The sequence below is a fragment of the Larus michahellis genome, chromosome 7 (genome assembly GCF_964199755.1).
Source record: "Larus michahellis chromosome 7, bLarMic1.1, whole genome shotgun sequence".
NCBI lineage: Eukaryota > Metazoa > Chordata > Aves > Charadriiformes > Laridae > Larus > Larus michahellis.
This window is the reverse complement of record NC_133902.1, coordinates 53,257,839-53,271,051: the sequence shown is the minus strand read 5'-3', so window position 1 is coordinate 53,271,051 and position 13,213 is coordinate 53,257,839. Positions and strand designations below refer to the sequence as shown.

General features: G+C 40.5%; 1 protein-coding gene across 1 annotated transcript in view; it reads left to right on the top strand.

Moving 5' to 3' along the window:
* Positions 1-720: 720 nt before the first annotated feature.
* The window catches only part of LCT (lactase), a 20,156-nt gene continuing 7,663 nt past the window's right edge, over positions 721-13,213 (top strand). Inside the window, exons 1-10 of the mRNA XM_074596059.1 lie at positions 721-1,384; positions 2,919-2,998; positions 4,249-4,332; positions 5,327-5,429; positions 6,065-6,140; positions 6,989-7,676; positions 8,061-8,706; positions 9,987-11,546; positions 11,870-12,138; positions 12,550-12,840. Of these exons, the coding sequence (XP_074452160.1) occupies positions 721-1,384; positions 2,919-2,998; positions 4,249-4,332; positions 5,327-5,429; positions 6,065-6,140; positions 6,989-7,676; positions 8,061-8,706; positions 9,987-11,546; positions 11,870-12,138; positions 12,550-12,840 (4,461 nt within the window). The remainder of the gene's footprint in view (positions 1,385-2,918; positions 2,999-4,248; positions 4,333-5,326; positions 5,430-6,064; positions 6,141-6,988; positions 7,677-8,060; positions 8,707-9,986; positions 11,547-11,869; positions 12,139-12,549; positions 12,841-13,213) is intronic.

Sequence of the window (13,213 nt, the reverse complement as noted above, 5' to 3'; positions counted from 1 at the left end):
AAGTCGAGCTGTCTCTTCCCTGCAGCAGCTCAGGTAGGTGATCTGTATGTGTCCACCCTGCTGAGAGAGCATGTGTTCTCAAGGCTGAAGGAAGGAGTACTTTGGAAAGCAATAAAACGATATTGTTCAAATTCCTCAATGTTATTGGGCATGAGGACACACATTCTTGCTGCTTCCTGAATTCAGATAACAACCACTGTTCCGAGCGGGTGAAATGCCACGTCTCAGATTTCCTTTATGCACCCAAGAATTACAGCACAAACATGCCCCTTGCTGGCCTGCCCACCCTGAGCCATGGTGGCACCCAGACCCAGCAATGCAGATAACTCCGCTCTTGATATTTTCTGCATTTAGATCTGTGCTGGGATTCCTCTTAAGCCAAAAAAGGCTAAAAGGAGATGAAAAGTATTGTCTACTTATTTTATCTTCCTCTGAAATAGAGGCAGTATCAGCAAACGTCAGTTGATGTTCAAGCGTAAAGGGGAACCTGGACATTTCAGAAAATGTTTCCACATGACCTTTCTCCAACTAATTGTTAGACTGTTTGTTGTATTCACCTATTTGATCTTTCATCCATTAATTTACAGTCCTGATTTGTTATCATTCTAGTGTCAGCTAGTTCTGGGAACATTTATCTGTGTAATAGATTACTTCAGTTAAATATTACTTCTTCTGTAATATAAGTAGTGTGGAATAACTCTTTCTGAAGCAGGTCCAGAAATGAAGCTAGTTTGTAAGACGGTCATCTTCTTTCTGTTAGTCTCTCCCAGCCTTGGGATAGATGAAGAATTTGCTCAGAATTTTATTGCCATTGCTGGACCTCTACCCAGCGAGTTAGTAAATAGATGGCACCTGCAGAACCAAGTCCTACCCAAGGAACATCAGGGCCCTGCTGTGGCCGAAGCCCATGATTACCTGTGCCAAGAAGATCTTGTGCCTTCTGAGCTGCCCCGATACTTCTCCCACCTTCATGAGATGGGGGTGACGCATTACAAAGTCTTCCTGCCATGGGCACGCATTCTTCCAAAGGGGGATGCCAAGAAGCCAGATGAAGCCCAAGTGCAGTGCTGCCAGCAGCTGCTCAAGACCCTGGTTGCTGCAGACCTCAAGCCGGTGGTAGTTCTGCATCACCAGCATGTCCCTAGCACTGTAGTCGCACAGGCCAAGGGTAGGAAAGCCAACGCTTTTGCTGACCTTTTTGGGGAATATGCAGAGTTCAGCTTCCGTGTTTTTGGGTACCTGGTTGATGTGTGGCTCACCTTCAGCGACCTGCCAGAGGTCCTTAAAAGCCTGCCTTACGATGACCCCCAGTACCGAGTCCAGGCCCTTGCTGCCGCTCATGAAAGAGCTTACACCATCTACCACGAGAAATACTCACCGGCAGGTAAGGAGAATGGGGAGAGGGATTTTTTTTTTTTTATATGACTTTTTCACAAATATTTTGTGATGGGATTAAATGACAACTGCAACATGTAATCTCTGTGTGAATACGCTATCAGTGCTCTCAGAATTACATGGAAATCCTTGAGTAATGGTTCCTTCAAATCCCTTATTTTGATAATTGTTTCATAATTTACTGGTAATTGCATTTTACTTGAAATGATAGCCAAAATAGTCAGGGATAATACATATATGTGTATGTGTGCATATTTATATTTAATCTTCTAAACACCAGGAAAGTATTAAATAGCCTCCAGTTAATTTGAACAACAGAAACTAGTACTTCAGAACCAAACATTGTAATATTTCTATGTGCTTTTTCTCTAAGGGCTGTTGTCCATGTACTCTTAATTTAAAGACCAGCAGATGCCCCCCATGAACTGTAGTCTCATACTGTTCATACACCAAACTTTAAATGTGTTGTATAATAAAAGTGGGAGGAAGAATCTTTGATTCCTGCCCAGTCATCTCATTTTTAAAGCCTTATTGCTTATTTCAATGTCATTGAAAACTGGGGCTGGAATTGTTACCGTTTCAGTTAAGAGAGAAAGATCACGCCATCAGTCAGTGGCTGTGCTATAATCTCTTCTGTACAATGGGTGTGGGTTTTTTCATCAAGGCATGATGTGTTCCCAAGGAATACAGCTTTGGAGGTCCAGATCTAGCTGAAGAATCAGGTCAAATTCAACCATCAACCTTCCACCCAAAAGGTGGAAATCCTTGAAAATGTATTGATAAAATCCACTTAAACAAGAAAGATCATGGTTTAAAATTACATTTCTCATTTAATTGAAGTGAAATGATTTTATTTAACTTTAAAAAGTAATAATAATTTAACTTTAACAAGTTAAATAAACCAATATGAAACAAAATATTTAAGTTTTAGCTTAAAATGAAAATAAATTATCAGTTAAAAATGCTTTAAAATTAGTTTTTTCACATTTTTAATTAATTTAGTTATTTTTAATTCTTGCTTTTGTCAGAAATACTTTGCAGTAAAGTTCACACTTTAGAAGTTGCCCAGCTTCCCTCTCATGTAACATGTCCCCCCAAATTCCCGGCATCCCAGTATCTCAGCAGCATCCAGGACAGAATGGATTTAAATAACAACCACTGTAGAATCACCACAAACACATGAAAATTAAAGATATTACTTATGCATGGCATGGAAGGACACCCACTGGATAGCTGTATTCAGCTCCATCTTCCTGCAAGCAACAGTGCTAAGATGGTTTTGAGCCATCATGATAACACAAAATTTATTGACAAAGACTCCTTGAATTCCACCTTTGAATTTCTACCTTCTTCAACTCGCTGTTGAAATCATAGTGGGTATTCTGAAATGAGTTACTTAGGGCACTGTCTGATGATACACATCTTCAAAAATTTTCAACTGATTTTAAAAAACCGGCAGTGAACTGAAATTTTTTGCTTGTCCTTAACACACCACTAATAGACTGCCTCTTGTTTTTTTCAAGGTGGAAAGCTGTCCATTGCTTTAGGAGTGGGTCATACCTTGGATAGTGCTTCATCGGAATTGCTTTCAGTTTTTCTTCAGGTAACTCCTTAATAGAATTTTTTTCCAAAATTATATAAATTTGATTTGATTTGATTTAACTTGATCCTAATGTACAGGATCAAGTGACATATTGCAAGTTATGTAAAATTTTAGCGAATTGACCAGTTGACCGATTTGGTAAATTTTATTTATTTGATTAGTTTGATCATGTGAAGCTTGCTGATTTTAAAAATTACTTCAGCATCATTTCTTGGCTAGTAAGCACTGATTAAGGTATATGGAGACATATTTGATCTTATAATTGGCAATTTTAGCAATATACATGCTTAAATGAAAAGGCACCTGCAAAAAGTGTATTTTCTTTGCAAGTCTACTTAGTGCACCACCAAAGAAATAGATACTTTATTTTAAATAGCTGCTATTTAAAAAATCTGCTTATTATGTTAAAATGCAGATGGAGCTGTGCTAGAAGTGATCTAGTTGCACAAAATGAGGAGAACATAATCTCTACAAAGCTGACGACATCCTTTCTGTAAAGACCAAACCCTCTATTAGGAGTTTTCTTCACCTAGACGATGTTGATGTAGGCTGTAGTGAACAAATGAGAGCACGGGTTTTTTGCTTGTATTCACAATCCTTCAAAATTCAGTAATGGGGTAAGGAACGTTGTAGGCATGACACTTCAAGGATATAAGCAAGGTGCGGTTTGTAGGGAGGGGAAAGATATATTAGATGAGCTGACTAAACTACAAGACAACCTTGGACTGAAAAATAAACCGAAAGCTTATCAGTTTTTCCAACTTCATCAGCTGGTTTAATAAAAGAATACAATCCATTCCCTTGAACTTGATTCTAGGGGGGATAACGCTTGTAGTTTGGAATGATTAAAGGTTTCTGAAGTGGACTTTCCCCAAATGATTATTGATAAGGCCTACCTGAACCACATAGCTGCAAAGGTTTCTCTGTCTGATTAATCGCAGACTTCTTCAGTCTTAGTAATTTAAAAACCAACTTTAAATAATTAATATTAAATTCATAAGAACTTCTAGAATTTCATTTAGCTGTTTAAATTTTACTTTGTTTAGAAGGAGAGATACAAAATGCATCTTCCCATATGGTAGCCAGTTTGTATTCATTATATTGTCCAGGAGTCCCATATAGCTGTATGACTTCTTACTCCAGCAATGTATCTTTATCAAACATTTCACAATTTTACATATTTTTAATATAATATCTGTAAAAAATACATTTTGCATCCAGGATGATTCTTTTCTCTTTCTTGTTTCCAGGATTCAGTAGACTTTCTGTCTCTCAGCCTTCAGTACTGTTGTGGAAATGAAACAGATTTCTACAAGAAATTGAGTGTATTCCAGGTAATATTATGCACAGTGTTAAAATTATAGCAGCAGACAACAGGCCATAAATAGAAGGGGAATTTCATGTTTCTTGATGCATGTCTAAACAGTTCTGACTTGCTGTGAGAGCTCAAACAAGAGCTACACTAGGAAACAGCTGCAGACTGCTCACCGACTTCTCTGTTGTTATTCTGACTTCAAAACAGGTGTTCGAAAGTGCTGGAAAGGGTCATCTTAATCAACGCTGATTATTGATTTATTATCAACCAGAATGCCATAATTATTTTGTACAGGACTGAAAAACCTTCTATTTCACACCTTAAGTCTTTGATAAGCTGTTAGGCTAATACATTTACACAAAAAGACACTGTTTTATTCTAACATGGGTTCTGCGGTGGTACTACCAAACTTCGCAACTCCTCATCAGACGAGGCAGTGTCAGAAATGTTAATGAGGATGAGTCTGTGAAAGGGTTAGATCCCATGGCAGCAACAATGTCAGTAATGCTACAGGCTAGTACCTGATATTAAACCTCTGGTAGTGAACTGCATTCTTAAAATATATAAGATGAGAATCATTCAGCAACTGAATAGCAGAATAAGGAGCTACCCGTGTCACTCATTCTCTTTAGGGTCTCAGCGCGCTGCAATTACTCTAAAAAGTCGGTCAAACATTTATGGCAACAAATTCTCACCAAGTAAACTTTCAAAAAAGGACATAGTTCCTTGTGCCTTTTCAATGAGAGGTCGAACACTGAAAGTTTCTGGGGGTTATGCTTTGATTTGCATTGGGCTTTTTTTGGATCAGAGAAAAACAGTGGGTGATATTTAATGCATACAGTATTGATTTATGAATTTAACTTTTAAGAACTTTGTCACCAATTCTCAGTCTTCTAGGTATTTCCTGTTCTGTGTTTAAAGCAACAAAATGCTGAGAGCTGGTTTTACTAGCTGGCTGTTGCCAGCTGGCTGATGCTTCTTTTCATACAAGTCTGTGATTTCTGGTTTTGCAGAACGTCTGGAAGGACATAGAGATCTTGATTTTTAGTCTAAAGTTCCTTGATTGTGTTTCCATTGAAGAAAATCCTTTCATATCACTATCTGACATTGTCAAAGGTGAGTAACATATTTCAAGAGGAGAGGTTTTTTAGCTAAGCTCGGCATGTCAAATTATAAAGGAAATTCAAAGTTGTCCAGTCCAGACCACTGCTATTAGATGAAATAACTTTATGGTTTCTTTCATAGACTTCTTGGGAAATTAAGGGTGGATGGTGAGCATTGAAGGAAGGGAAGCAGGAGATCTACCCCAAAGCTTTTCATCATTTTCGTCAGCCTCAAGTTGCACCAGGGGAGGTTTAGATTGGATACTAGGAAAAATTTCTTCACTGAAAGGGTTATCAAGCATGGAACAGGCTGCCCAGGGAAGTGGTTGAGTTACCATCCCTGGCGGTATTCAAAGGTCATGTGGTGCTTATGGACAAGGTTTAGTGGTGGGCTTGGCAGTGTTAGGTTAACAGTTGGACTCGATGATCTTAAAGGTCTTTTCCAATCTAAATGACTCTATGATAATTTTTAATATGAAATTATAAATATCTAATAAAAATCCAATATATTTGACCTGAGAAAAGTAGCTGTTAGTTATGAAAAGCACCCTGTTTCTAAAAGTGTAATTGTATGTATAAGTAGCATCATGCAGTCCATGGCATCTACGTTGTGACTAAGACCATCACATACCGTTTGGTTTTTTTCAGCTATTAATAAAGAAGAGGCACGTATGATTGGGTATGATGTTAATGAATTCCTGGACTTTTCATCTCATGTTTTAAGGTACAGTTTTTGTTCCTTAAATCAGATACTATAATAAAATAGTGTTCTCTAGAAACCTATGTGCAGGAAGACACAGAGTTTTAGTGCTAAAGTCTGCTGTTAGTTGCTGAAAGGACTGGAAAGGAATGCCTTCTGCTGAGCCCAGTCTCTTGCTGTTACAGGAAATCTTCTACCCTACTATTACAGGCAATGCAATCCTCTTCCACACTCTCATCCTTGGTTACCCAGATTGCACCTTCAAGCCAATAGTAACAAGTACATTCTCCAAGGCTTCTGTTCTTTTCAAGAGCAAACCAGTCAGAAATAAATAAAATAAAATAAAATAAAATAAAATAAAATAAAATAAAATAAAATAAAATAAAATAAAATAAAATAAAATAGAGAATTTCCTCAGAGATTGTGCCTACAGAAATGTAGATGTCATTGTGGGGGGAGATGCTGAGGATTACAGAAGCAGGATTGATGAGTTTTCGCTTATCCCACAGAAACTCATGAAAGCAGTTGTAGCAGGTGAAATTGCTACATGCTGCAAGGATTTTGTTTGCACCTTTGCCCTAGCTGTACTGAATTATGAGACTCTACCTGCATTAGAAATAATTAGAAATAAGAAATGTATTAGATATACAGCTCTTGAGCTGCTCTGCACTTGAGAGCTCGTCGCACTCCACCTTCATGTGCTAGCTGGACGGCAGTAGGTTGGATTGATCAGATGACAAATGTACTATACCCTAAGTGGCTTATGTAAGCTGAATAGGAAGCAAACGATTCTTTTATTCTCCGTGTTTGCAAGTTCCGTGGCACCAGCATACACCTTTGGAGATTTTAACTTCTTTTTATTCTATTTCCAGCAAAACAAATACTCTACAGGAGAATCCAGATGCTGTTCTTGCCCCCCGCTCCTCCTATCAAACAGTTTGGGAAATGTTTGCTAAGCAGTCTGAATTGGAGAGGGATTCTTTTCTGCAAGATACTTTCCCAAGTGGTTTCCTCTGGGGCACATCAACAGGTGCCTTTAACATTGAAGGAGCTTGGGCAGAGGATGGGAAAGGAGAGAGCATCTGGGATCAGTTTGGGCATGCAGGTCATGTCTACATGAACCAAACAGCAGACGTGGCATCTGATAGCTACTATAAAACCAGCTATGACGTTTACCTACTTAGGGGTCTTCATCCTCAACTGTACAAATTTTCTATATCCTGGCCTAGAATTTTTCCTGCTGGCACCAACGAGACCTTCAACTCCAAGAGTGTTGATTATTACAACCAATTAATTAACCGGCTGCTAGACTCTAATATTGAGCCCATGGTGACTCTGTTCCACTGGGACCTCCCACAAGCTCTTCAGGTTCTTGGTGGCTGGCAGAATGACAGTATCATAGATGCTTTTGTAAACTATGCAGACTTCTGCTTTTCCACTTTTGGGGATCGGATCAAGTTCTGGATTACTTTCCATGAGCCTTGGGTTATCAGCTACGCTGGCTATGGCACTGGAGAGCATCCTCCAGGAATCACTGACCCAGGAGTAGCATCTTACAAGGTAGGGACACAGGAATAACTAGGATCCTGCAGCTGCCATTGTGGTTTTGTCCTCTGATTGTTCTATACTTTAACTATGTTCAAGCCTAATGTGGCCTCTGAGACAACTATTTACTTGTTGGATTTATGATACTTGCAAAAAATGGTTTAATTAATGGATGCTAGATGTTTTCATTTTATTTTTCTATTCTGAAATCTGGTATTGATGGATAGCCAGATTATTCTGCTTATTCCAAAACATACTGCACTCTCCCGCGATCATTATTGTTTTGTCAATGCTTCTTCTTTTGGATGGAGACTACATTCTCACATGACAAGAATCTCAATGTTTAAGAGTTCCCGTGCAAAGCAGTGTGTCACATATTCCTCTGCTTTCTGCCCCCAGGTAGCTCACACAATTCTCAAGGCTCATGCCAAGGTCTGGCACCTGTACAATGACAAATACCGCTCTCAGCAACTGGGAAAGGTGGGACTGGTGCTGAACTCAGATTGGGCTGAACCCAAGACTCCAAGCAACTCGGAGGACGTGAGGGCATCTGAGAGGTACCTGCAGTTCATGCTTGGCTGGTTTGCTCACCCTATATTTGTTAATGGTGATTACCCAGATATCCTGAAGGCTCAGATCCAGGAAGCAAACCAGCAGTGCTCCACAACAGTTGCACAGCTGCCCCTGTTCACAGAAGAGGAGAAGTCTTGGGTGAAAGGGACTGCAGATTTTTTCGGTCTTTCCCATTACACTTCCCGCCTAGTCAGTGCTGTGACTAATGGGACCTGCACACCAAGCTATGAGAGCATCGGGAACTTCTCCTTGCATGTAGATCCTTCTTGGCCACAGACTGCCTCTTCTTGGATCCATGTGGTCCCATGGGGATTAAGAAGGCTGCTGAAGTTTGTGTCTCAGGAATATACAGGGTCAAAGATCCCTATTTACATAGCAGGAAATGGCATGCCAACAGCAGATGCAGGGGATCTTATTAATGACACTCAACGAGTGGATTATTTCCGCCGATACATCAATGAGGCTTTAAAAGGTATGGAGATTTTTTTTTTTTTTAATAATGGCAACTAGTTATTCTATCCCTTCTGTGGTAGTTAACTTTAGAACACCACCACCTGCATAGTGATAAGAGGTCAGCTGCCTATTGTGTATGTAGTGTGACCTCATATACTTCAGCCTGTCTGGTTTCCAGATATGGAAATCTCTGTTCTTTTTAGATAGGAACAGGTTTTTCATATATATGGATTAATGTAGCCTGGACCTTAATGTCAGTCTCTCTGTGAGAACAGTGTCTTATAATTCAGCTTCCCTGAAGATGATTTGCCTGCAGGCAGGCTTTTACCTACAGACATCTCATAGATCAGGGCTGAACGATGTCTTTACTGATTAAGCAGATCTAACTGACAGCATTCTATACCATTTCAGGTTAGAATTTTTAAGGAGATATTTATATCTCAATCATTTTGAGCAAGGTTCAAGGTATGCTTGTATCTTTGCGAACTGCTTATGAATTGATGTAAAAATAATATCAGTGACTTGAGTTCTGGACAAGCATAGAGATTTTCGATTTCAAATAGAGATTTGACTTATATTCTCTTGAGATACACAGATCAGTACTGTCAGGAAAACTTTCTAAATATGCTGTATTAAATAGGTTGGTGATCAGCGTACAGCATTTGATCTTCTTGACCTAGTTCTCAACATACTGATACAAGTGTTAAAAGAGCTACAGAAAACACAATTTAGTATTGCTTTTATGCCTCAGCAGAAGTAAAGAAGATGGACTGCATATGGGAAGAGAACTTCCCTGGAATGAGAGAGATCTAGTGCTTTTTTTAGGCAATGTGGGGAAGGATGCTGGACTTGTCTCTGCTAGTATTGGATATGCTGTTCTGCTAAAAGAAACTCTCTTCTGCTCAGGGAAGATATGCGAGCATGTAATGTCTCAGTTTAGCTATAGTGTTAAATATAAAAATGCACCATAAACCTAAACTGATGAATTGTGCTTGAAAACAAGAACACAGGGAAAGGGATACCCATGGCACAAGTGTCCTCTACTCAAATACCTCTTGACTAATATTTCTTTTCTCATGCATTTTTATCACTACGCATTTGACCAGCTCCTGTTACAGTGCTGACTGCTTTTCTTGCCAGATACTCTAATTGTTTTGGGCAGGGGTGTTGTCTAAAAGACCATTCATAGAGGTTTGGCCTATCACACCGTTACCCTCAGTTGGGGTGCTTATGTTGTGCTGTGCTGTGTTCAGAAAATGTCCAAATAAGTAACAGTGTCTTGTACTGTTTCTGTGACAGCCATAAAACTAGACACGGTTGATGTTCGGTCATATATTGCTCGATCCCTGGTTGATGGCTTTGAAGGCCCAGAGGGTTACAGCCTAAAATTTGGGCTGCATCACGTGAATTTTGAAGATAGCAACAGACCAAGGACTCCCAAGGCGTCTGCTTATTTCTATTCCAGTGTTATTGAAAAAAATGGTTTCCCACACAAAGTCTTGGACAGATTTTCTACACCATTGGTGTTTGACCTACCCATGCCATCAAAGTTGCCGAATTTACCAGCATCAGAAGTTCCCTCCAAGGCAAAGGTTGTCTGGCATAAGTTTTCATCTCAAACAGACTTTGAAAGGGACAAGTACTTTTATGGGACATTTCCAGAGAACTTTACATGGGGTGTGTCTTCTTCTGCCTACCAGATAGAGGGAGGTTGGGATGCTGATGGCAAGGGACCCAGCATTTGGGATAACTTTACCCACATCCCAGGGAATATAAAGAATAATGATACTGGAGATATAGCTTGTGACAGCTACAACAAGGTGGAGGAAGACATTTACCTGCTGAGAGCCTTAGGGGTAAAGAACTATCATTTCTCCCTGTCCTGGCCTCGAATTTTCCCTAATGGAAGGAACAACTCAATAAACAGCCATGGAGTTGACTACTATAACCGTCTCATTGATGGGCTAGTTGCAAACAACATCACTCCAATCGTCACTCTCTACCACTGGGACCTGCCACAAGCTCTCCAGGACATTGGTGGCTGGGAGAGCAGCGCGCTGATTGACCTGTTTGATAGTTTTGCGGACTTCTGTTTCCAGACCTTTGGGGACAGGGTGAAGTTCTGGATTACATTCAATGAACCCCAGGTCATTGCCTGGGTTGGCTATGGCACTGGGGAATTTCCACCCAATGTCAAGGACCCTGGCAGCGCTCCCTACAGGGTTGCCCACATCTTACTGAAAGCTCACGCCAGGGTCTACCACACTTATGACGACAAATACAGAGCGAGTCAGCGAGGGGTCATTGCTCTGTGTCCCAACATTGACTGGGCTGAGCCGAAGACACCAAGCGACCCCAAGGACATAGAAGCTGCAGACAGGTACCTGCAGTTTTTGGTGGGGTGGTTTACACACCCGATTTTCAAAAATGGGGACTACCCCGAGGTCATGAAGTGGAAAGTCGGGAACAGGAGTGAGCTCCAGAACCTTCCATCATCTCGCCTACCGGTTTTCACAGCGGAGGAACGTGAATACATCAGGGGCACAGCAGACGTTTTCTGCTTCAACACCTACACCTCCAAAATCGTAACCCATGCAACGACACGGTTGAAGCCCTTGTCTTATGAGTATGACCAGGAAGTTTTAACAACGGTTGACAGCTCCTGGCCTTCCTCAGCTCTTACTGGCCATCGGGCTGTGGCCTGGGGGCTGAGAAGGCTACTGAACTGGATCAAAGAAGAATATGGAAATCCCCCAATATACATAATTGAGAATGGCGTGGGGATAAAGACCAAATCGAATATTGATGACAATACCAGGATATTTTACTACAAAACATATATTGATGAAGCTTTAAAAGGTACCAGTGTTTGCTTTTGTTCTGTTGGCGTTGTGGGTCTCCTCTCTAGATTTCTGGTTACTTTATTCCTATGAAGAGTAGTTTTTAAAAGTGATTGATATCAGTCTTTAAATATTTGGAACACAATATAAGCATAGTGTTTCTTTTTATGATCTCCTTTGCATGACTGTTTGTACTTTGTATCCTCCAACTATGAAGAGTCTCTTAATGATCCTAGTTGACCAGTGCCAGCTTTAAAAAGCTAGGAGCACGTGAATTCCTTGTGGTTCATTTAATGTGTGATTATACTACTAATGCTCTTCCATTTGTTTCTGGTCTTTCAGCTTACAAGTTGGATGGTGTCAATCTGAGAGGATACAATGCTTGGTCCTTTATGGATAACTTTGAATGGCTGAATGGTTATGATCCAACGTTTGGATTGCACCAGGTTGATTTTGACAATCCCAACAGGCCAAGAACCCCAAAGCGCTCGGCTGTGTACTATGCAGAAATCATCCGCAATAATGGTATCCCATTGCCAAAAGAAGATGAATTTTTATATGGAGAGTTTCCAAAGAACTTTTGGTGGAGTGTGGCAACTGCAGCATATCAGGTTAGAATTTTGGATGAGACACCTACAGCTTCTGTAACACCATAATTTACCATAATTGAGGGTTAGTGTAACAACTGCTGTAAAAGGGAGGAACTTGGAGATATTTAAGGGCATGGTTATAAGACAGGAATTGACACAGCAGCATGGGCTTCACACAAGCCAGCCAACATGGAGCGGCAGGTGAACTGAAACAATGCCTGTTCTGTGACATTGTACTTTGCTAATACGTCTTGCCTTGAGGCCTAAGAGGTCTTACTAGTTCAGTACAGCAGAAACATTGCTATTTCTAGTCTTAAGCTGGTAAGTCAAAATATTGTGTGGTGCCACAAAGCCTAGCGGGCTGAAATCTTTTCTAGGCCAAGACCTAAATTTGGGGTTTACTAACAATTCCACCCCCATCTTCAATTACAGATTGAGGGAGGATGGAGAGCAGACGGAAAAGGACTTAGCATTTGGGACAAATTTTCTCACACTCCTTTGAAAATCAGCAATGATGACACTGGAGATGTAGCTTGTGACAGCTACCACAAGATTGAGGAGGATGTGGAAATGCTGAAAAGCCTCAAGGTGTCTCACTATCGCTTTTCAATCTCCTGGTCCCGCATTCTTCCAGATGGGACCACCAGATACATCAATGAAATGGGACTGAACTACTACGAAAGGCTTATCGATGCTCTGCTGGCAGCTAACATTATGCCTCAGGTAACTAAAAGTGGTAACTTGCAGGTAACTAAAAACCAGCAGAACCCAAGTCTGACACTCAGTACACACGTATGTGTTTTCATCCACACCCTCCTTCACAGAGAAATTGTTTTTCATTGTGTTCTACAAGGAAACATGGTTTTTGCATGAGCAAATGAACTGGGAATATAGTGATACATTAGAGATTACTACCCAGAAAAATCACAGTAACCTTATTGCTGGCTGTTTCCAACTTCTTGTCCCTCATGTGCTTGGAAGTACATTCCTCAAGGACCTACGTAGTGATCTTCCCAGAGACTGAGGTGAGGCCGACCAACCTGTAGTTTCCACAATCCTCCTTCTTGCCTTTTTTGCAGATGGGTGTAACCGTTAT